The sequence below is a fragment of the Carassius auratus genome, chromosome 36 (genome assembly GCF_003368295.1).
Source record: "Carassius auratus strain Wakin chromosome 36, ASM336829v1, whole genome shotgun sequence".
NCBI classification, from domain to species: Eukaryota; Metazoa; Chordata; class Actinopteri; order Cypriniformes; family Cyprinidae; genus Carassius; species Carassius auratus.
In genome coordinates this window covers 15,185,094-15,209,280 of record NC_039278.1, presented here as the reverse complement: position 1 = coordinate 15,209,280, position 24,187 = coordinate 15,185,094, and the positions used below count along the sequence as shown (strand labels likewise).

Here is a 24,187-nt window from a genome sequence, read left to right as displayed (position 1 = left end):
CAGGACATATGTGCGACACTTCTCAGGAAAAACCTCATCATCGACGTCAAGAGGAGAGGTCACGTCCAAGGTCAAGGATTCGGCAGCCCATATTGAGCCTGAACAGGAAGATTTACAGCTGAAGCACTATCAAACACTCCTCTATCTGCACATAATCAAAGGGTATTAGAGACAGAGGGGCTTCAAACGGCCTGCATTACAGAGGCAGCCCTGTAATGATAAGACAATGGAGAAGCATCTCTAGAATATTAAGGTGCCGTGCACCGGAATTCACAATGAATCCAGACAACGGCTCCAATCCCCATGTTGACCAATGATGAGTCAGACCCATGCGAGCAGCCTCCATATAATCCATCTTGCATCAGACAAAAGGCAGCAGATCTGGAATAAGATTTATTATTTATTATATATATATATATATATATATATATATATATATATGTCTGTGTGTGTGTGTGTGTGTGTGTGTGTGCTACATACAGTACATTTAAAGTATATACACACAATGTATGATGTAATGTGCCGTCATAAGTTAGACTGAAAAATGATGGAAACTCTATTTGAAGGTTCAAGGGTGTCCACTAGAGGGCCCGATGAGCTGGTGGAAGCACCTTGTGATTCCTGTTCTCTTTTCGTCTTTTAACTGCTTAGCTGCACATCTCATAAAGCATTTATCTTTCCTTTTTATATTTTTTTTGTTCCTGAGTGAAGGACAGAATGAAAACCTTGCACATTTTTGAAGTATGCAAACATAGGCAAAGTATTCTAAATACTTTCAAACCTGGCTGCCTGTCTTTAGAGATATATACTGTTTTGTAGTCTCTCGCTTTACCAGACATACCTGACAAAAATAAACAATTAAATGTTAGCTGATGTGAAGTCCGTCTGAGCAAGACTCTTGCATCTTAATTTTTCCTTTTCTAAACATTACGGTAAGCCTATTTTATGAGATTTACATGCAAACTAGCAAATTAACAACTTAATAATGACTCCTTAGAGTCTCTGAATTTAAATCCAGGTCTAAAAATATAATTTACTGTTGTTTTTATAGCTTTCTTTCGAACCGAAGGCCAAATATAAAGTTGCAAAACCAGTGTCAAAGTGTGGAGAGAAAAATAAAACCAAGACAGACAACTTGATGATCTTGTATAGCTTATTGATCATTCATCTAGTAGCCTACAGTGTGTTTTTGAACTTTTTTTTTTTTTGTGATCCTCATCAACTCCTAACCAGAAATATGTTTCTTTTAAATGCATATTATAGGCCTACTCTATAGGCTAGTTTAGCTAGTTTTAGTGTGTGTGTGTGCGTGTGTGTGAACAATCTGGCTACCCGCTGATCTATAAACCGTTTCTTTAACGTTAAGATTCCCAACCCCGCTCGAGCTCTCAAGTACTAGTGATGGCCGATTCGTGAACGAATCGTTCAATTTAACCGGTTCTTCTTAGTGAACCGGTTGAACCAGTTCACCAAATCGAACTGAATCGTTTGAAACGGTTCACGTCTCCAATAAGCATAAATCCACAAATTACTTAAGCTGTTAACTTTTTTAACATGACTGACACTCCCTCTGAGTCAGAATAAACCAATATCCCGGGGTAATCCATTTACTCAAACAGTACACTGAATGAAATGCTGTGAAGACCGAACTGAAGATGAACACCGAGCCGAGCCAGATAATGAACGAACACGCCCACTGCTGGAGCAGTTCTCGTTCTCGAGTCAAGAACCGGTTGCTTCGGTGTTCGGATCACCAGTACACTCAACCGAGAATCGTTTCTGTCGGACGCGTCCGATTTGAGAACCGATGAACTGATTCTCGTTCTCGAGTCAAGAACCGGTTGCTTCGGTTTTCGGATCACCAGTACACTCAACCGAGAATCGTTTCTGTCGGACGCGTCCGAATTGAGAACCGATGAACTGATGATATTGCGCATGCGTGTAATTTTGTAAGTATTTTGTTAAACATCGGAAAGTGTGATAAAATAACTATATTTTATTTTGATTTTTTTTATTATTATTTTTTTTTAGATTAATGTTTCCAATCTGTATATTGTATATAATGTATAGGCCAAATGGGTTTTCAGGGAAGTTCGACAATAATTAAGACTCTAAAGACTCTTATATAGGAATAAGGGAGATGATTTATGAGATATCTGTACTGTATTTATAGTTAATGATGACATTCACAAATTGAGTTTGTAGTAAACAGAACATGAACACGAGTAGAGCAGCTGATGACACTGAACTGCAGCACGTGCCGGTTAGAGCGATTCTCGTTCTCGAGTCAAGAACCGGTTGCATCGGTTTTCGGATCATCAGTACACTCAACCGAGAATCGTTTCTGTCGGACGCGTCCGAATTGAGAACCGATGAACTGATGATACTGCGCATGCGCGATTCAGCGTGAAGCCAACTGACTCACAGCATGTCTGAACCGAAGGGATTCTTTTGGTGATTGATTCTGATTCTGTACTAGTAATATTATGAGCGCGGGTATTTAGAGGGCTTGGATGAAGGGCAATCTGGCGAAACGTAAGTTCATTTAATAACAAATACATCGCAATGGATTATGTTTAGTAAGTGGATTATGGTGTCTGCGCTGATGACACCTAATTTATTTACTTTATATCTTGAAGACTTAAATCCTCATATGCACATTATTGCTGTTACTGTATTTAGGTGTTGTTGCAAAACTCAAATGTAAACTTTTCATGATTATGAGGTTTTAACTGACTAAAGTTATGATTACTGACTTTATATATTTGAATGTTTGATAGACGTGACGCCATTACGTCATCGCCAATGACGTCATTACGTCGAGCGTGAAAGAACCGATGAACCGGTTTTTTCAACCGGTTTATTGAATCGAACCGTCCGAAAGAACCGGTTCGCGGAAAAGAATCGAACTTCCCATCACTATCAAGTACAAGAGTCTTTTATAAACTCCCTTCTCTGCGCTTCGAAACGTGTCCCCATCACTCACGTAAAGAACTGCTTTGAAAGCCCCGCCCACAATTTGAATTCTAAGAATCCGATTGGCTGCGTTAACCCCCTCCCCCTCCATCCATTGGTTGGCGGCGGATCAGTAACAATGTTTAACGCACTATGAGACAGAGTGAGGCAGTCAGAGAGAGAAACGCGCAGCGGAGGCTGAAGGGACACCGGCACACCACAGTGCATTTATTCTTAATTCCCGTATCGTTATTGACAGCTGGCTTTAGTGACAGTCGGATTGGACTGAACACTTTCGGTTGGTATCCACATTTAAACTTTGGAGTCTCTTGTTTTCCCCTCTTCGGTTTTTGTATTATTGACTGGACGTATAGCCTCCTGTGAGTGCCAGGACGCATTTATCACGGGGATGTCTCACCCCGCATCAATGCAGTACAAGAGGCTGTTCGCGCAGTTGATATCAACGGTTGTGGATGTATATTTTACTCTTGGGTCAACATATCTGTCCTGAAGCGCCTCCAGTCTGAGTCCAAGAGCGGTGGAGAGTCACTGCATCCTAATCAGCCTCATTGACATTACAAGCGCACTTTTGCGGAGCACTTTATTTTTTTCATACAATCTAGTTGGAGGTTTTATTTTATTTTAATTTTTTTTCCCTCCACTCATTGGGAAGGTGCACGAAGGATGTAACTTGTCTTTGGTGATGGTTGTGTTTAGACTGGATATAAGATTACAGGTAAGCCTGTGTTATGTTTCTCATCATATTTCTGTTCCAAAGTGTCATCCTGAAAATAAATAAAAATAATAATAATAATAATAATAATAAAAATAACATTAAATGACATGTCATAAATGTCCCTGCAGCTACTGGATACGCACAGTGCCAGAGAGGATGCAACAGCTTCTTCTTGTATTTATTCAAGAAGCGCAGTATAAATAACCATCCAGGACTGTGTTTCATTTGCTCTGCTTTATGCGACTATGTAAGAATTGTATTTAACAGCCGGATTATGCCGGTTAAGAGGCTTATTTCAACGCATTTGCATTCAGGGGTTTGCCTTAAGACAGCAAGGTATAGATATGACATCAGTTAAGCAGCTGTTTGAGGACGCCTGAACATATAAAGCGATTTATCCGTTTTAATTTGCTCACCACCTTTATCCATAATTACTCGTGTGATGCGCGTAACACTCTTCGTGCCACATGGCGCATCCTCGACGCATTACTTAGCCTACATGTTGAGAGCAGAATAACACAAACATCCACCTGTGCTCGGCGGTAAAGCACTCCGACGCATTTTAGGGTTGGATTGACATGCCATTCACGTCGTTCGCCAGGGAACGAGGAATTACGCATTAGAATTACGCGGTCACACTACAGAGGGGAAAACGCGCATATGTTGAGACACAAGGTGCTTGTTTAAATCTTTATGTCAAAATGTAAAGATCAAGTGCAATATTACATGCAGTAATCTGATACAGATTTGTTTATTTTATTTTATTTTTATTATAGGCGAAAAGGCTGGGAAAGGCTATTTCTTTGTGGAAACTGGATTGCGATTATGCCTCCAATGCGCCTGGGCGTTCAGCAGAATATAAATTAGCTGCACAGCCTCACCGTTTGTTGTAAAAACTCAGGATAAAGGGATCCCTGCTACGGAGGAAAGAAAAGAGCATTCAAAGGAAAAGCCCACATAATGACTTTATCCATTTTTTTATCATGAATCGGCATGTGTCCTCAGTAATTGAAGGTAGAAATTGTGATATTGCCGGGAAGATCAACAGGTCGGAGGCGTAAAACGCATCAGAAACCCAAGACACTCTCACTGAAAGGGATGCATCTTTCTGTTTTCCTTTTCCTACTTTTATGGGCGCAAGCCCTGACGTTGAAAAACTTGAACTACTCTATACCTGAGGAGAAAATTCAGGGCGTCATTGGAAACATTGCCAAGGATGCAGAGCTGGAACTGGGAGAGCAGGGGAAAAAATCCAACTTCAGGGTGTTGGAGAACTCCGCCCCTCACCTTATCGATGTGGATCCTGAAAGTGGGCTATTGTACACAAAACAGAGGATCGACAGGGAAACACTGTGCAGACAAAACACCAAGTGCCAGCTCTCCATGGAAGTGTTTGCCAACGACAAGGAGATCTGCATGATTAAAGTTGAGATACAGGATATAAATGACAACGCACCAAGCTTTCCTGCAGAACAGATCGATATCGACATATCTGAGAACGCAGTCCCAGGCACACGTTTCCCCTTGGCTGCTGCCTTTGACCCTGACACTAAGGAAAATGGCCTGAAAACATATCAGATCACGCGCGATGATTATAGCATATTCTCTTTGGATGTTAAATCCAGAGGGGACGGAACTAAATTCCCTGAATTGGTCGTTCAAAGGGCCTTAGATCGAGAGGAACGTAGCCATCACACCTTAATTATAACTGCCACAGATGGAGGGGAATATCCCAAATCAGGTACAATGCAAATCAATGTGAAAGTCACTGATTCCAATGACAACAGCCCTGTGTTTGAACAGCCCACATATGTAGTGGAAGTCCCTGAGAATTCACCCCCAGGCACGGTACTGATAGATTTAAATGCTACAGATCCCGATGAAGGGGTTAATGGGCAGGTTACTTATTCTTTTAGCTGTTATGTCTCAGACAGGATCAAAGAGCTGTTCTCAATAGACCCCCGAACGGGTGTGGTAAAGATTCAGGGTAAAATCGACTTTGAGGAGAACCCAATTATAGAGATTGATGTTCAGGCAAAGGATCAAGGCCCCAACCCAATTCCTGGCCATTGTAAAGTCACCGTTAAAGTGCTTGACAGGAATGACAACTGGCCATCAATAGGTTTCGTAGCTGTGCGTCAGGGGGCGGTTAGTGAAGCAGCAGCTCCAGGGACAGTGATCGCACTCGTTAGAGTCACAGACAAAGATTCAGGCCGCAATGGGCAGCTCCAGTGTAGGATTTTGGGGAATGTTCCTTTCAAGCTGGAGGAGAACTATGATAACTTCTACACAGTAGTGACTGACAGACCCCTGGACAGGGAGGTTAAAGATGAGTATAACATCACAATTGTCTCCAAAGACAATGGCAACCCACCCCTGAACTCAACAAAGTCTTTCACTGTTAAGATTCTAGATGAAAATGACAATGCACCCCGCTTCACAAAAATGGTCTACCTCCTCCAGGTGCCTGAAAACAACATCCCAGGGGAATACCTGGGTTCTGTTCTTGCTCATGACCCAGATTTGGGCCAAAATGGGACAGTATCCTATTCCCTTCTTCCTTCTAATGTAAGTGAGGAATCCATCACTACATATGTTAACATCAAACCCACTGATGGTGCAATTTATGCCCTGAGGAGTTTCAACTATGAACAAACCAAGTATTTTGACTTTAAGGTCCAGGCGAAGGATTCAGGTAACCCTCACCTGGAGAGCAACACCACTGTCCGTGTCAGTGTGCTGGATGTTAATGATAACATTCCTGTCATTGTCCTTCCGTTACTTCAGAATGACACTGCTGAGATCCATGTGCCTCGGAACGTGGGAGTCGGACACATTATCACCACCGTGAGAGCGGTGGACAATGATTTCGGTGAAAGCGGCCGTCTCACCTACGAGATCTCGGATGGCAATGAGGAACACCTGTTTGAGATTGACTCGGTGACAGGTGAGGTACGGACAGCCCAGCCATTGTGGGAGGAGGTGGCACCTGTTGTGGAACTCATCATCAAGGTGACTGACCATGGAAAGCCATCACTGTCTGCCATGGCGAAACTTATCGTCAAAGCCTACTCCGGGCCCTTACCAGAGGGTGAACCACGCATCAACGCAGAACACCATAACTGGGACATGTCGCTCCCACTAATAGTAACCCTGAGTATCATCTCAATTATGCTCCTCGCTGCCATGATCACCATCGCAGTCAAGTGCAAACGGGAGAACAAGGAGATCCGCACATACAACTGTCGCATCGCCGAGTACACTCATCCACAACTTGGCAAGGGCAAGAAGAAGAAGATCAACAAGAATGACATCATGCTAGTGCAGAGCGAAGTGGAGGAGCGGGACACCATGAACGTGATGAACGTTGTTAGCAGTCCCTCTTTGGCCACCTCGCCCATGTACTTCGACTATCAAACTCGTCTGCCCCTCAGCTCTCCAAGGTCAGAAGTCATGTACCTCAAACCCACCACCAACAACCTCAGTGTTCCTCAAGGGCACGTTGGCTGTCATACCAGCTTCACGGGACCTGTTACGAACACCACCGAGACCCCAGTGAACAGGATGTCAATAATACAGGTAGGAACGACATCTTATATTCTTCTTCCTTATTACCCTCCATCCTCCTCTCGTTCTGCTCTGTCTCACTAGGTCAATACATGAATGGATGAGTAGATATGTGCGCGCATACAAAGCAGCCAGTGAATCATAGTGGGGGGGGGGGATCACAGCTGGTGATAATATGAAACTCGAGTCTCTCTCCAGCTCTCGCCAGATGCCAAAAAGCACCTTGCTATCATTTTTTGAGATCTAGCTTCGCTCATATTGTTTCAGGTAATGCGTTAAGAGGAAATTGAGTATGGAACATAATTCTGTTCAGGAGATATTGTTTTGATGTTACTTCTGGTGTGGAGAGATTTGATGCACTGGCAGGTTCAGCCCTAAAGGCTTGTTATTTCATAACGGCGGTACCGTGATGATTTGCTGCTCTTGCCTAGAATATATTTCCAGCTACTATATTGCAAATGAATAGAGATTCAATCAATATGTAGTTTCCTGTGGTGCTTTGAATGTAAGGTTCCTACGGTTTCCCTCTCACAGTGACAGAATTAATGTTCTTGTTTTCTTTCTTTTTTTTCTGCTATTGCTCAAACAAATACAAAGTCAAATAAATACATAAAAACATATTTTCAACCAACGCAATTTGTCTTGAGCTAAAACATTTTAATTCTCAGTCTTGGCATTGTTAAACCCTTACTGTATTACTTACTCAGCAGGTTTGTCTCACCTTCCTACTCAAGAACACTGTGACTTCCTCTCTCTATTAAAGATGCTCAGACCGCATTTTGAAAGAAAGAAAGAAAGAAAGAAAGAGCTTTCCCAGATTTCCTCGTTCCTTGCTAATGCGTCTTTGTGTAGAGCGATTTGTTTAAGCCAGTGACAACTTATGTGTGTCTGTGCTGCTAAGCCAGTTTAAAGTCATTTGAAATCTGTCGTGTCAGATGAGGCTAAAGTCACCTCTCAGGTTCAGGTTTATGTGCAGAGATTGAGATTACAGCAGGCAAACATTATTTAACTCTCTCTCTCTCTCTAGCTTTATTTAATGCCTTAAATAAATTTGATCTTTGTAATATCTCTACTTAAGTTGTAATATATCTACTTATATTTAGGGTTATGGATTTGAACAAACCTCTAACTTTGGTGCATAACTCGTATCATACTGTTGTTGTGGACATGTTACCATTAAACAACCATAGCCAGCATTGTGGCTAATTAAAAAATAAAAATATAACTTTTATCTGAATGATTTCAGAAGTGCGATGTGGGTGTTTTTGTGGCTGAGAATGAATTTGTATTTGAATGTTTTCATGGGTGTCCTGTGATCTCTAGATCTGTGTGTTTGCTGCATGTGTCTGCCCATGATTGTGTGAGCGTGTACTTTGCTATTCATCGCATCCCAGCTGCAGGTCAAAGGTCAGAGTGGGGCCCATTATTCTAGGTCCTTTAATGATGAGCAGAATAACTGCAGAGGTCTCATCAAACTGCAGAAGCAAGCACTACAGCATAGATACATGGCTTTTTCTCTCACTACCTTCACACTGTCACTGAAACAAACAAGCTCCAAAACACATACCTGGAGTGCATTCTATGTTTACACCGATCCATACATTACAGGATATACTCTCCATTATTTACAGCAGAAGTGTGGTGAGAGGCAGAGCCACTATCCTGTTACTGAGGCTGTAAAGCAATCTGGCTCTCCTCTCCCCTGGCCTGGAACAGAGAGAGAGAGTGAGATAAAAACAGAGCCATAGAAATGCGAATCCCAGTTGAGAGGTTATAAAAAATGTTCGAAATCCCTCCCTTTCCAGTCCCTGTCGATCGATGTGTTCGGGTGCTGTCATGTACATCTGTCATCAAAGCTTGAGGTTGCCTGAAAGCTGAAAATAAAATGATATAACAAACACACACACACACACACACACATACATATATGGTGTTCATATATATATATATATATATATATATATATATATATATATATATATATATATATGTATATATATGGAACCCTTAGTGTCCCCACTGATTGCCACACAACTGCACAAGGGCATTTCAGATGCTTCCTTTCAAGCCTGGTGGCAACAGTAGCAGTGAGAAGATAAGACCAGGGGTTCCTTAATGGTGTTTTATAGTAGCTGATCGAGAGGTTGCGAACAACTTGCCATTGAAGTAATAGCCAACGTCTGAAATGAAAAGAGGTTCAGGGTCAATTACAGAACCAGGGCTGTCTGCTCGGGGATAACACAGCAGAATGAGGGGTGTAATTCGATTGGCCGAGAAAAGTTTCCTGGATAAAGGCATGTAATAACACTTAATTGCACCACAGGCGTCCAGATCTATTACTTAATGGTGTGTATTGAGGTTTAAGAAAATCTTCAGGGGTAGGCCTATCTTTCTAACCTGGTAGCAGGGGTTTTCTTAATTCTGTCGTTAAGAGAGCATTTAATACCCATCCTCATATTTGCAGCATACTTAACAGCATGTTTGAGGCCAGAAAATGCTAATAAATAATCATAGATTTATTTGCAGACTTCTTATTCCATCCTTTCAAAATAAATAAATAAATAAACATGCTCAGGGAAATTAATTTATTAGCTTTATTTGGACTTAATTTGCTTTTTAGGTGAAGATAACAACTTTCCTCAGTTTTAGAGAGCGGAAATGTGAGTAAAAAGTATGAGCGGGAGGCAGATACAGCTGCCAGGAGCAGCAGGGTTAGTGCTCCTGGCTATAAATGTGTCCTCTAGGTGGCGACAGTCTGCCTTCAGTGTGCTGCAAGCATAGCAAAGTGCATGAGGCTCGATTTATGCTGTCAAATTTATGTTTGTTTGTTTTAGTTTTTTATGTAAGTGTGACTATAAAATGGTGTCCATGAACTGTAAGCTGCATGCATTTTAAAATCTTTTGATGCTTCAATCCTTCCTTTTCATTTATTTATCCTAAATAGAGAGGTCAACTGGGGTGCTTAAGGTCAAACCGGTAAGGCAGGAGTAGCAATTCATGTAGCACTGGGGGAGGGCAGCGGGCTTAACACACTCCAGTTGTAAAGGTCAGTGATTGGAGGGAGTTTTCCGCTGGACAATAGTGATGCCTTTCCAAGGATGGTCCATCTGAGCCATTTCTTTCCATTAAATGGAATGGAATTTTCTATTTCCTATTTTACTTTCTATTCTTTACTGATTTAATTCATTTTAAATAAATTTTAGTTGAATATAAATGTTTTTATTATATGTATTTTTATGATTATTTTCATTCATTTCAGGTAAACTAAGCACTTTGAATTTTCATTGTGTATGAAATGTGCTATATAAATAAACCTTGCCTGGCCTTGCCTAAATGCACCTAAAAACAGAAAGAGAGAAGTGGAAAGAGGTTGACAACGGATCACGCTGTTGAGTAAATGCTTTGATATGAGGACTGTAGTTGTGCTTGTGGCATAATGCTGTTGTGTGGTGCAGTGAAGTCGCTGTGTTTCATAGAGATTGGGTTTCTGTCACCTTGTTTTTGCAAAACGGGGCGATAAAAGCGGCTGTCAGGTAATCAGATTGCTGCATGAGCTCTAGATGTATTGCTTTGGGAACTGAAGCGAAATACTGTCAAATGGCAAGGCATGAGAGAGTCAATGTATGACAATCTGTTTAGTGCCCTCTTTCTCTTTCATGCACTGTGTGTGTGTGTGTGTGTGTGTTTTGCGGTGGGACAGCAGGAGTGTGAGCACTGTCATGCATGCTAATGGTTCTGTCCTTGCATGCTGCATTATAAAGTCCGTTTTGTGCGTGTGTGTGCAGTGTAGGAGCGGGTATTAGTGTGTGTGTATGTGTGTGCTGGCAAATTGTGTCATAACATTTCCTCATTGATGGGTGTAACAACCCATTGTTTCTTCTCTTCTCTTCTCTTCTCTTCTCTTCTCTTCTCTTCTCTTCTCTTCTCTTCTCTTCTCTTCTCTTCTCTTCTCTTCTCTTCTCTTCTCTTCTGTGGACTGAGGCTTAGAGATTTTGAAATGCACCCCCCTCCTCCTTTAAGCTCTCTGCCTGAGAAATAGATGGTTTGTTTATGGCTTTGAGTTAAAGACAAAAGATCCTGTCCCAGCTTGTCCTTCTTAAGCTTCCTTTGTATTAAATTTGTTCTTTCTTCTGCCCTTGGTGTCTTGTTCATATTTTCAGATGGTGCATTCACGCTGAATTATTGATAGGCGGTTTTGATATACACACATGATCGATGTGTTCTGCAGTATATGAGGGAAATCTAAACAGCTCTTGTCTGCCAGGCCTAAACGGTGCACATAAGACCCTACAGTAAATCCTACCGGTATTTGTTTGATTTCTCCAGGCTTTATTCTTTCTAAAGTTGCAGGGGTTTTATTTTCTTAACCTCGTGATCGCTGTTTGTGTGGCTGTTTATCGCATCTGTGTGTATTCTGAACTCATATGATCCTCTACTATATGTACTCTCTCATTAATAAATCATCAAATTTAACCGAACAAGACCATACCAGAATGTTGCGATATACGTCTTGAATTTCTTACGCCGCTTCTTGTTAGCAGCAGAAGAGTGTGACCACAAAACCTTTTAGAAAATAGGTTCATATTTTGGATAAAAGAGCGTCCATCTTTCATCTACACGCAATCATCTATGTTGCACAAACAGACACTTGTTTTTTATTCATCTGCAAAGAAGCCTTTGGTTTCAAGTGCTTTGGATCCAGATTAGAAGAAGGACTGAGATTAGCCCAGTTCTTCAGGAGATGAAAATCAATCCTGCGGAGCCAGAAACAACAACAACAACAAAAATCCATCCGTCTGTCCTCCCCTCCCTTCCTCCTTCACATGGTTGCTGATTTTCTTTGGGTGCACTGGAGTGTGTCAAAACCTTGGCATGAAAAAATTTAGCAAGAAGGGGTGCAAAGATCTCGGTAGTTTTTTGGCACACATTTAGGTGATTAATTACGGCACAGCTGAAGTGTACAGATATGTGTATAATAGCAGAGACATTTGTTGAACTGCATGTATAATGTATGGCAATTCTGGAAATCCAAGTAATGCCGTTGAATTATTTATTGAGTTGTATAGCTCTATAACCAGCTCTGTCTGCCATGCATGGTTTGGAACCCCAGGCCCGTTTGGGAACCAGCGGGCCGAGGCCATTAATAACTCATAAACACATTCATAATTTTACCCCCGTCCCTGTACAGTTCCGCTTGAACGATGGAATTAATCTTCAGAAAGTCATTGTGCCGGAGTCGTTGGGCTAGATTGACGACGTGGCTCTGAATGAATGGATGGATGGGTGGATGGATTGGTAAATGATACATATGGTGTGGAGAAATGAACGGATATGGCTGTCGGATTTCGTCCTATCCTTCTTTGAGACCAAATACATCTTATCTCAGTGAATCCGGAGCCAGATAGACTGCAATAGTTTACTGTGTCCTAGTCTGTTCCTACTGTTCCGTTTTTTATTGAATTGTAGGCCTTGTGAACATTAAGAAAATAGAATTGAAATGTTTGAAATACATAATACATAATAAATACATACAAGAGACAAAATGTGAAGCGCAGGGGGTCGGAATTGAGAACCGCTGATTTAGGAGAGTATAGCACAGATAATTTTGGATATTTATGTTAGTGTGTCGGGCAAGTAATGCTCTCATAGTGTAGATATTATTTAATTACTTAAGTAAGCGCTAAAACCTATTAGTTCTGAATGTGAACAGGAGAAATGTTCCGGTAAGAGTTGTTAGACCACAAGATTTGACCCTCGAGGCAGAAAACATTGAGGCACTTAAACAAATTTGCTTGGTCAATGGAAAGAAACTCAGAGAAGGACATACTGAATTAGAACTGCCCAAAACGGTTTTATGTTTGCATTTTTAAATCATATATTGAGCAGTACATAGTTCAGGATACTTCTGATGTATGTTTAAATCATACCTGCAATAAAATGTTCTTTATTCTCTATTGATTTCACAGTAAATAACAGTGTTCTTCTTTCCTTGTCTACAAGGATGTTGCACGGTGGGGTGTTTGGGAAACAAGTCCCAGTTACTCCCTTTCAATATTTGTTCTGGCTCCTCCGCGCAAACAGTAATGACTAAAGCTAGCCTTGCTAACGCTTAAGGGCATTGGCGTTGGAGTTGCTGTTGCTGTCAAAGGTTTGGTTGCTAATGTGCTTGTTTGTTTTGGATAGTGGGATAAGCTAACACTGATGAACATGGTTTAGACTGTGTCAGTGATGTCGGGCAGAGTGACGCCCACATTTCAGATGGCTTATGGTTGCGTGTACGCTACTCTGTCTCTCTGGCACCAAATTCCAGATAGCCTTTTTAGCCATGTGGCACTTAGTTTTTGAGATGAGACATTCAATCAGACAACTGCTCTTTAATTAGAAACAAAAACATAATCTGCATGTTTAAATGATGCAGACGCTAAGCTAGAAATCTGCTAGGTTACACGTGTCAAATGGCTGACCTCTGCCCTTGTTCCTTCTGTCTGAATGCTACTGTAGCAACTTGTAAATAGTTAATGCTAGCTCTGTGAACAGTGTGGCTGCTAAACATAAAGCCAAAATCAAATTACATTTGGATATTGAATTCAATGAATGAATTTAAGTCCTACATATCAGCAGATAATGAAAGACTACATGCACACAGTAACAGATTTCACAAACTAATTTTTGCATGTGCACTGTTCGTGATTAAGATCCAGTATTCGAACCACTGCTGTAATCTTATGTAGATTAAGCAAACCGCAAGTCGCACCTGTTAGTAATTGCAATAATTAATTCCAAACTTTGTAGCCAAAGACAACAGCAAAAACATCTAAATTCTGCTTTTAATCAATGCGAACAGATCGTTTTCTCTGCGTCTTCACAGCAAAAACACACACAGCTGTCTGTTGCGGCCTGTTTGGCCACAGGAAAGCAGTCCTCTCAGCTCTGGCTGCATCCTTTCTCTGTGATGCAGAAATCGTGGAGCATTGTTCAATCACAAGCTGTGTTTTCAAACATCATCTCTCCTTTCATTATTTGCAGATTGCGTCAGTTCCCCTGCAAGGCCGCTCTAGACCCCGAAGGGTTCTTGGGATACCTCCCATGGGGCTACTTCTGCTAAACTGTTTAAATGGCAGCATCCACTTAAGGCTGTGTTTGTTTGCTTTCCTTTTTATTTACTTCTGTCATTCACCGGGTTTCCTTTTTTTTATCAAAGGCCTAAGTTCCTACATTAGCATTAAAGATTCAGATCTGGGAATTTGCATGTAGTGTTGTAGAAGGTAATGGTAAAAATGGCATCTTGTTTGAATGTTAAATGACGTGTTTTATGTGTTGGCAGTTGCCCACTAAACAGATTTTTTTTCTCAACAGATGTATTCTTGGTACATTTACTCAGTGGGAATTGTGGTCTTTTCTTTCTCTGGGAAGTAAAGAGAGATCTGCTTTTTACTTCTTAACTGTCTCCTTTTTCTCGTATCATGTCATTTTACGATTTGCGGAACTCTTTCGGCAATTTCTAACAGACATGTTGCTGGTTGCAACGTCCTGATGCCATAAATGTTGTCAAAGAAAACAGTAATTAAAGAATTCCTGTTAGCATAAACAGTAAATATGTGCAGTTCTTGTCCACCTTAGGGTGATGTTCGAACAAGTTCTTCATACTTCTCTCGTCTCTTTTATTCCTTGCGCTATCCTCTAGCTTTAGTGAAAAACCTAAATATAGCTCCTGGCTCTAGGTCTGTCCTTCCAGTGATGTGTTGTGCACTGGAAGATGGATCTTTTTCGAGATATTGGATTGTCATGTGACAGGGCCGGCTGGTAACACAAACCATGCCTCTGTGGCTTAGTCAAGTTTAATGAGTGAGCTTGTCAGTACTCATGTTTTGTACACAGTCTTATCTGTCTACAGTTACATATCTTCACCTGCACTGATGGGCTGAGAGCTGTCAGCACCCAAGGAAAATGGCTGGCAGTTTTTATCGCGCTCGTATTTCTGTTTGTTTTTCTTAACCCTTGTAAATAGAGTGTGAGAATGCTTGACTGGCAAAAATCTGTTTATGGTTCTTTTATTCTGTCTGTTTTTCCTTTTATCTCTCTGTTTGTGAGGGTTATGTCCTTTCCTTGGTGTTTGAGTTCAATAATAAAGCATCCAAGCAGAGACATACAGTAAGACATATGTATAAGATGGCAGGTGACACCACTCATAGGAACGCGAATGGGGGAAACTGTAATGCTCATTATTGTGCCTGAAGAAATGTAGGAAAGTTCTACCTTTCCATAATATACATATATATATATATATATATATATATATATATATATATATATATATATATATATATATATATATATATATATATCCATCCACTCATATTTGGAAAAGCAGTACATCAAAACATGCTCATGTTTTAAGCATATATAAAAAAAATGTGATGCACCTTGAAGGATGCACCACCTTTAAGAGAGTCATTATCGGTGCCCTTTTAAAGTTAGATCAATCCACGGTGTCTGTGCGATTGATTGATCTAAAGAGTGAGAGGTTCATAACTGCCCGGTCCAGGCAGAGGGTTGTTTTCTAAGAGACTCGGAGCTGATAATCGCAGCCTCACTTTCTCTTATATGATCTCTCTATGCTCTTGTCATTTTGCATCAGAGGTGCCATGGCTGATGTCACTGATGACAAAGTTCAAATTTCTGATGATTAGATTATCTTTTCACCATAGCAATCTTCACACCTTCCGTGAAATTTGTTGCCTCCATCCTTAGACGGATCTAAGGTCAGTGAACATTCAGGGCTTAGAGATATGAATGCCTTTGTGGCTGTGGCTAGGTGTTTTTAAAATAATAGTTCATACAAAAAAAATCTATATATACTTTTTTGTTGTTTTGTTTTTATACAATCATCCTTTGAAATATCTTGGAATTGCAAAGACATTAGGGTAAATGATGAGAACATTTTCTTTGACAAAAAATTTGCAGACATAAAAAAACTAGTAAAGACAAGTTAGCAGAAAAAAAAAATATTCAGGACAGAATCTCACCCGTAGCACCACCATTATGAGGAATTTGAGGCAGAAGTCAGTATTTTCATAACAAACAAAAGGTATGGCGAAGCCAAAGCAGAGGTCACTTTCAAAAAAAAAAAAAAAAAAAATCCTCATATGGAATTTTACTCAGAACTTTTGGAAAGGCAGGAAGACCAGGAAATCATTCCTCTTTATAGGAAGAAGAGATTGGAGGGCTGAAAGGAGAGAGAAATCTATTGACTCAGAGCCTTTAGCTGCCTCAATCTTCCATTTGAAAGTGGAAATTTAAGCACGTTTGAAGGCAAGGTCGGCTGAGTTTATAGCTTTAGATTATGCAATTGTTTCTTCAGGGGGTTGCTGATTAATTCCATACTCTGGCTGACAGGTTCTTAATGCACAGCGGACAGGGCTGCTGTGGGACATTCTGACAGCATTGCATTAGGCAAACCTTGCTTTTCTCAATTTATACACATGTATAAGAAGAGATGCACGTAGCTGACCCTGAGAGAAATGGAGAGAGAGAGCAAGTCACCTTGAAGTGAAAGACAATTGTTCAGAGTGCTGCCACAACTGATGCAGGCTTTTATGTGTGAACGCCTAAGTGTTTTTGTGTGCATGGCATCTCTTTCTGGAGTTGTTTGGAGAGCAGTCTAGCAGCTTAACAATGCTTTCTTTCATTACTATATTGAATCATATTATATATTTAATTTTGGACTTTGCTTATGAATTGTTTATCATCTTCCCGTGACCTAAATTCAAGGCTCTGCTGCTCTGCTGAGTCAGTTGGCAACATTTTAATCTTTATCAAAGCATTTCGGATTGCAAAGGAAGGCTGCTGCGCTAATGAATGGAGTCTAATGGAGTCTGGTCTCAAGGATTCTGGATTCTACCCCTGGCTCATGGGAACCGCTTTACGTGATCTTTGTTCTGGTATAGATTATATCATGTGTTTGTAAGAAAAAGCATTTGTGTTGAAGTGGTATGTTATAAACTAATTTGGTAAACTCATTTGCTAAGCTTTTTTCCAAAATGCTCTGGGAATAGAGATGTTTAACCGCTATCCTTTCATTATGCGTTGCAAAGCACTCCAGCAAGTTTGGTGTTTTGTAGTTAGTGGTGCTTGCTCTAAGGCTTAGGCTATCATTCATACTTAGGGATTTGAACAGACCATGAGGTCTGCATCTCTGCATGGAAATGACCACCTAAAACCGTAACAACCAACTCGAACATCCTAGTAAACACCAAGAACACCCTAGCAACCACCTAGAATTTCTTTTTAGATACAACCATTTAGGTTTTGGCAGTAAAAAACAAAATCTAATGTTTTGGAGGTCAACAGCGACACACAGTCTCTCATTCCCATCTCCATCTAAACTGCTACTAATTAATCTTCTGCTGTTCACTGGGATTGCAGGGTTGAGTTTGGGAGCCTTCAGGAGCCAATCAGAGATGACCACCTCCTTTCTCTTCATCTCCTGCACTCCTTTAAGCTCTGTGTTGGAAATAACACTCTGAATTGAGTGTACTTTATTTTTTTAAACCACTTATTTATTCAATACATTTTAAAACCAATTTCACACGCCGGCCTGATGGTCTGTGGAGATTGTTCCAGCATAACGGCAGGAAGTTGTTTGGGATGAAACAGCCTCTATTTTGAGAAAGTGTGTGAACTGCTGTGTTAGGGATTTCAGGGAGAAGGGGAGGAGAAAAGCAATATTTCATTCCCTGAGACTGTACATGTCACAGATGCGGTTCAGTGATACCAACACAAGCGGTCCAGTGACATAGCCAGCATCCCGTTTTAAACTTCTCATCTTCTTTGAAGAAAAAAAAAAAAAGCTTCCATTAACAATAGCTGTGCTCATAAAAGCATGCTTATATGAGAGACGAGAGGCAGCTCATATACTCATCACTGCTCCTTGATGCATTAGTATTTTCTGCATTCAGACCTCTGAGAGGGTTGCACATAAATAATCCATCATTTCTTCTGCAGAGATCAGGTTCGTTCATTCATTCACATCGGACTTCCCGATAAGTACATAAGGTTTCTTAACACACACACATTAAAGGTAATGAAATAAATATGCTTATTGACCTTTGTTGACAGGAATGAAATACAAAACATCTTTTATTTTGACAAGTTTTTATGTTTTGATAAAATAGCATATAATAGTATATAATTTAATAGTATATATAAAATGTATATTTTTATTTATAACATAACAATTAAGGTTAGGGTTAGGGTTACAATCTTGATATTGTGTTGCAACTTGCAGCTCCAATGTAAAATCTGGATCCTGAAGCCAGACCAGTTGAGAATTTCTAATATAAACAGTTTCTTCCCCACACACCCACGACGCAGAGGCCAAAGCAGCATGACTCGCACAACACCTGGGGGTGGCTTAGGCAAAGCTGATGATAGCCTCAGCTCCCAAATCACTAACAGGTGGTCCAAGACTGGGCTGCACTCACCGTCTGTATCTGCATGGGGTGTTTTTCAGTGGATGTCTTTTCTAAGGGAAGATTAAGTAGTCTTTGACCTGCTGCACACTACTTTTAACACCTTTAGCTTTAGTTAACCCTATTGGTAGGAGCTGGTAGGCTATTGGCTGAAGGCTTGTTGTGCTTAAATAGGTTTAGCTTGGCTTGCCCATTATCTGTTTTGCATTTGAACGACAACCAAGTGTTTTCACCTCAGCTCAACTCGGGATCCAACTTCCAACGGGCTCCCACACACAACCTCTCAGATACTTATCCAGCGATAATTTAATCTCTTGCGTCGAGGCCGGAGAATCCCGACCACAGCTCCATTTAAGTTTCCAGCTTCAGCCTTTTAACAGCGAGCAGATCGGAATGATATCGAGGGCCGATGTCTAGTTGGATGTATTTTGTGGTTTGGCTTGAAATTTTCTAAAGGCCCCCGTTATGTAAAATGGAAAAACTAATAATGGAGGCTCCAGCAACATGGAGGATTGCTTGGTGCACTTCTTACCAACATGGGCTGTAAAAGTTTGATGTAAAAAGTTGAGCGCTTGCAGGGTTTAGGTTACAGTTTATCTCTCAATCTCGTTTTCTTGTCATACCTCATTGTCTTTAATGAGGAGATGCGTTTGAGATGAAGTGGGTTGATATAGCTAGCTGCTAAGAAGCTTGGGCAGATTTGAGTGTATTGATTTTCCTGTTCCAACTCTGCTGTCTCCACCCTGCGCTACTTAACTTTTACACTCTTCTATGCTGTGTTTATCTTTCGTGCCCTCGCCATATATTTTTCAGTGCTCTGCAATTTTTGCTCTAGGGTTGTTAGATTTCCTAGGAATGCATTATGTAAGACGTTACATTCAAGGATTTCATTTTAAGATAATTTTGAATATCAAAAGCGTAAATGTAAATCTTTCTGTGTGTGAATGTTAAGCACAGCTATCTTGACTCATTATTAGATGTATTATTAGATGTTTTTGAAGTGCTCTAAAAACTATGAGGTGTCCTCGGGAAGAACTGGACCACCATTGAAGGAGAATCAGGAGGAATGTCTGTTGTGTGAGGCTCTAGGCTTTTAAGAGCAACCGTGGACGATTAACTAATCAATTACACGCCAATGCATTTCATAGTGGAGAGACATGTGCTCTAGCTCTGTTTCCTCAGCATGGAGCTGTGCCGATTCGAAACACCCTGCACCCTGACCGAGGTCTGACGGCATGCTCCAGCCGTGAACCCAACGGGTGACTTATCCAATGAGAGTGAGCAGATTGCACATGTGTTTGTTTGTCTTCATGTTCAATGAAGCAGAAGTGTGATTGACATTTCCAAAGCAGTACCTCAAAGCTGCCAGCAGAAACTTCTAACACCCTTCCACTCAAGAAACACATTGAAAATTTGGCATCATATATCCAGAACTGCTCTTAATTAGTGCGCGTCCATTTATGTATGGTTCTGTTTCTAATGTACTTAAAGGGGGGGGTGAAATGCTATTTCATGCATCCTGAGTTTTTTACACTGTTAAAGAGTTGGATTCCCATGCTAAACATGGACAAAGTTTCAAAAATTAAGTTGTACGTTTGAAGGAGTATTTTTGTTCCAAAAAAAACTCTTCCGGTTTGTCACAAGTTTCGGAAAGTTTTTTTCGAGTATGGCTCTGTGTGACGTTAGATGGAGCGGAATTTCCTTACATGGGTCCTAAGGCACTTCTGCCGGAAGACGCGCACTCCCGTATAGCACAGCACTGAGAGCACAATAGACTTCATTGATCAGAGCGAGAGCGTCGCGAAAAGTCACAAAAGAAGTGTGTTTTTGGTTGCCAGGGCAAGACAACCCTGCACAGATTACCAAAAGAGGAACAGCATTAAGGGACCAGTGGATGGAGTTTATTTTTACAGAGCATCAACGGAGTTGTGCAAGTGTTTGTGTTTGTTCCCTGCATTTCGAAGATGCTTGTTTTACAAACAAGGCCCACTTTGACGCCGGATTTGCACATCGTTTATTTCTTAAGGATAATGCAGTCCAAACGAAAAAGGGTCACGATCGTGTGTTGGAACCACATGCCGTGAGTAAAACTGCTTCAAATATCTCTGTGTTATTAACTTAGCTATCAGCGCGTAAGCACATCAAGTAAACAACATGCGATGTTGTCATCAAACTGCAGTATCCACATGTACAGCTTAAAAAAAAAAAAAAAGACGACATAAAGTGGAACTTAGTAATTTTCCAAAACCGCTAAGCAAATATATACAGTTTCAGTACATACCACATAGAGACGCCATTGCAGATGCTGCTCTTGTTAAATTTCAGCCTCTGGATCTGTGTAACAGCTTCCAAACGCTCTCAACGCAAAAGCCTACTGGCGCTCGTGATTCTTTAGCTCCGCCCACACGTCACGCCTCTAGGCGCTCGTGTTTTTCCGGGAAAAATCGGTACAGACTATCTTTCTCTTATAAATATAATAAAAATAAAGACTTTTTGGAGTTATGAAGGATGCAGTACTACTCTATAGGTACTCAAGATTAACAGGATATTGAGTGAAAACTCAATATACTATTATATCTTATAGTATCGTGTTTGCATTTTTAGAAACCACTTAGGTTTTTTCCAAACTACAGGCTTCAGATAAGGATTAACTGTCACACTGTTTTGTGCTAACTGTCTCATCCGGGCTTCTCTTTCATGTAACACCTTTTTGAAATTCTAATTAGTCCCACACACTTCATCCAAACGAAATCAAATTATGTGGGAGATTTCTGCATGGGTAAAACATGCAGTGCAACGTGGGAAGTGAGGTTGTTAAACTGTCAGTGAAATCGAGGGGCATATTTTGGCCGAACCGCAGGGCTCATTACTTGAAAGGGAATAATACAGGAACAAGAGGTGCAGAGAATAAACCTGATTCTTTATCTCCATTTATTTCTCTCTTTCCCTTAGTTTTAGTGTGTGTATGTGTGTGTGTGTGTGTATGTACATACTTATATTATATGTAGGATATTGTATTGTGCATGTATTGTATCTTATTCTTATTAAATAAATAAAAAAAATCTCTCTCTCTCTCTCTCTCTCTCTCTCTCTCTCTCTCTCTCTCTCTCTCTATATATATATATATATATATATATATATATATATGTGTGTGTGTGTGTGTGTGTGTGTGAGAGAGAGAGAGATTTGGTATGTAGTGGAACAAAGACATTCCTTAACACTTAAACCCATTATTTATTGGATATAATATTATATTTACTTATGTACTTATTTTCTTACTAACTGGAAAAAACACTCAGTTCCTAGAATGACCCCTAAGCCTTTTGCTCTCTCTTTCACAAGTCATGCTCTCTAAAGCCTCATGGTTAAACCATCCACCAAGTTTCGACTTAGAGAGGTTATACCTTGTATCGCACCTCTAATGTGCTTAACTGAAAAGCCAAGACACACTCTTTCTCTCTCTCTCTCTCTCTCTCTCTCTCTCTCTCTCTCTCTCGTTCTAACTCTGTCCTTCTATCCTTGACCGTCTGCCTCAGGTCTCAATGCGGTGTCGTAGAGGGTCTCAGCATGAAAAATTACACAGTAAAAGCCTTTTTATATGTCATAATAAGCTTAAGAAATGTATTTTCCACTTCACTTGTTTTAAGAACTACGACCAGAGCTGTAAGGGTTAGTTGAATGTCAGAAAGCCTTTTGCTTTTCACATTCAACAAACCTAAGAGGCAAGGTTTGAAATGCAAATTATATATATATATATATATATATATATATATATATATATATATATATATATATATATATATATATATATACACATATTTTTTTTCTCACTGTACTCATACTAGAAAACAACAGACACTATCTTTTCTGTCTTTTCTGTTAACATACTTACTTATGGGATTATGTTCTGCCTTATCCAAAGAGAAAATTGGGTCTTATGTGGTCTGTATGACAGTTGCTACTGACTGCAGCCATGTCGGCCGGACACGGGCGGTTGGGAGATAGAAGCAGAACTGCCCTGAAGCGCTTATAATCCCAGCCGGGATTACTGTAATCTCCCTCTTCATTTTTGAAACTGGGATTTGTAAAAAGAAATGGTGACTAGATGTGGTTATTGTCACTGAGATACACTGTAGCTTAAGTAGGCATAAGAGCTTCTTTTGTGGCTCAGATCACTTGATCTGTAGTTGTGATGAGCACTGGAACTGAAAATCCCAATAATTGCTCTCAGAAAGGATATCATGTATTCAACACACTGCAAATTTGTGATGGGATCTGTGTTTAGATTTAAGCCTAATTTGGCCAGTGTTCTTTTTCAAGCATTAAAATAGCAATTAGTTAATCATTTTTGGAGAGGCTAGGATCACAAAAGTGTGTAAAGGGAGACACAATATAATTATTATTAGCTTTAGTTATGAATATAGTAACATGACATACATCATATAGTTCTAACTAAATTGCAGGCGGTCATTAAAACAAAAATTGTAAAAGTGACAAATTGACAAATCTGTCAGTATTTTCTTCTTTCCTTTGTGAAACACAATAGATGATATTTTGAATCATGAGTCCATTTTTGTGTTGCTTAGACCCCAATGATGTTCATTGTATGGAAAATAAATAAATAAATAGCTGAAACAGTCTCCAAAATATCCTCTTATGTGTTTCACAAAAGAATGAAAAACGACATGAGGGTAAGTAAATGAAGAGCAATTTTTTGTAGTCAAAGCGAAATATAAAGAGGTTTGTAAAGTGACAATGGTTGTTATGCTCCTGTCTGGGATCATTTTAGGACAATGATATCACTCAGAAGTAGCATCCATCTTACATAGACATTTGGGACGTACACAGATTAGACTTCAGCATTAATGGTGATTTATCTAGTGTGTCCGTGCACATCAGCACTGCTTAAACTCTCAAACAACAGAAAGCAGTGTGCCGTGGCTATAATATTTAAAAGGTTCCTGTCAAATCCAGGCTTAGATAAAAACGGATGACCTGCGGTGTCTGTTGGGCTCCCCGTAATTAATCAAGATGAATATAACTCTGACCACAAATGTCTAGAGTCATGTGGCGTTAATTTCAAAGGAAGCAATTAATTTTTCAAAACTTTTAACTGGGGGTCTGGGGCTGGGAGCAGGAAATGAGCGGCGATGGCATTTGGTTCGTTAAGGCCAGACGATTGATAGGCTCAGTAACCACAGGAAAACACATGACCGGCTAATTGAATTTGATTACTTGGTAATGCACTAGAGAAATGACCCAATCAATGCTCGTGCCATTCTTTGTCTCTCCCCCTGTAATGAATACATCACTTGAGAGTCCGATTATTCTCTTATTCATTTGATTCGGCTCAGCACGCACAGGGGTAACTTGTCCTGGTCTTGTTTGCCATGTAGTTGTAAACATCGATCGCTATTTGTTTATGAAGCTTTATTGTGTACATTTCGCAAATGCTATT

General features: G+C 40.3%; 1 protein-coding gene and 1 pseudogene across 1 annotated transcript in view; both read left to right on the top strand.

The window, feature by feature from the left end:
* The window catches only part of LOC113055644 (echinoderm microtubule-associated protein-like 6), a 50,421-nt pseudogene extending 50,325 nt beyond the window's left edge, over nucleotides 1–96 (top strand).
* Nucleotides 97–3,030: 2,934 nt separating this feature from the next.
* The window catches only part of LOC113055387 (protocadherin-17-like), a 60,495-nt gene continuing 39,338 nt past the window's right edge, over nucleotides 3,031–24,187 (top strand). The window contains exons 1-2 of the mRNA XM_026221670.1: nucleotides 3,031–3,691; nucleotides 4,468–7,270. Of these exons, the coding sequence (XP_026077455.1) occupies nucleotides 4,790–7,270 (2,481 nt within the window). The 5' untranslated portion in view covers nucleotides 3,031–3,691; nucleotides 4,468–4,789. The remainder of the gene's footprint in view (nucleotides 3,692–4,467; nucleotides 7,271–24,187) is intronic.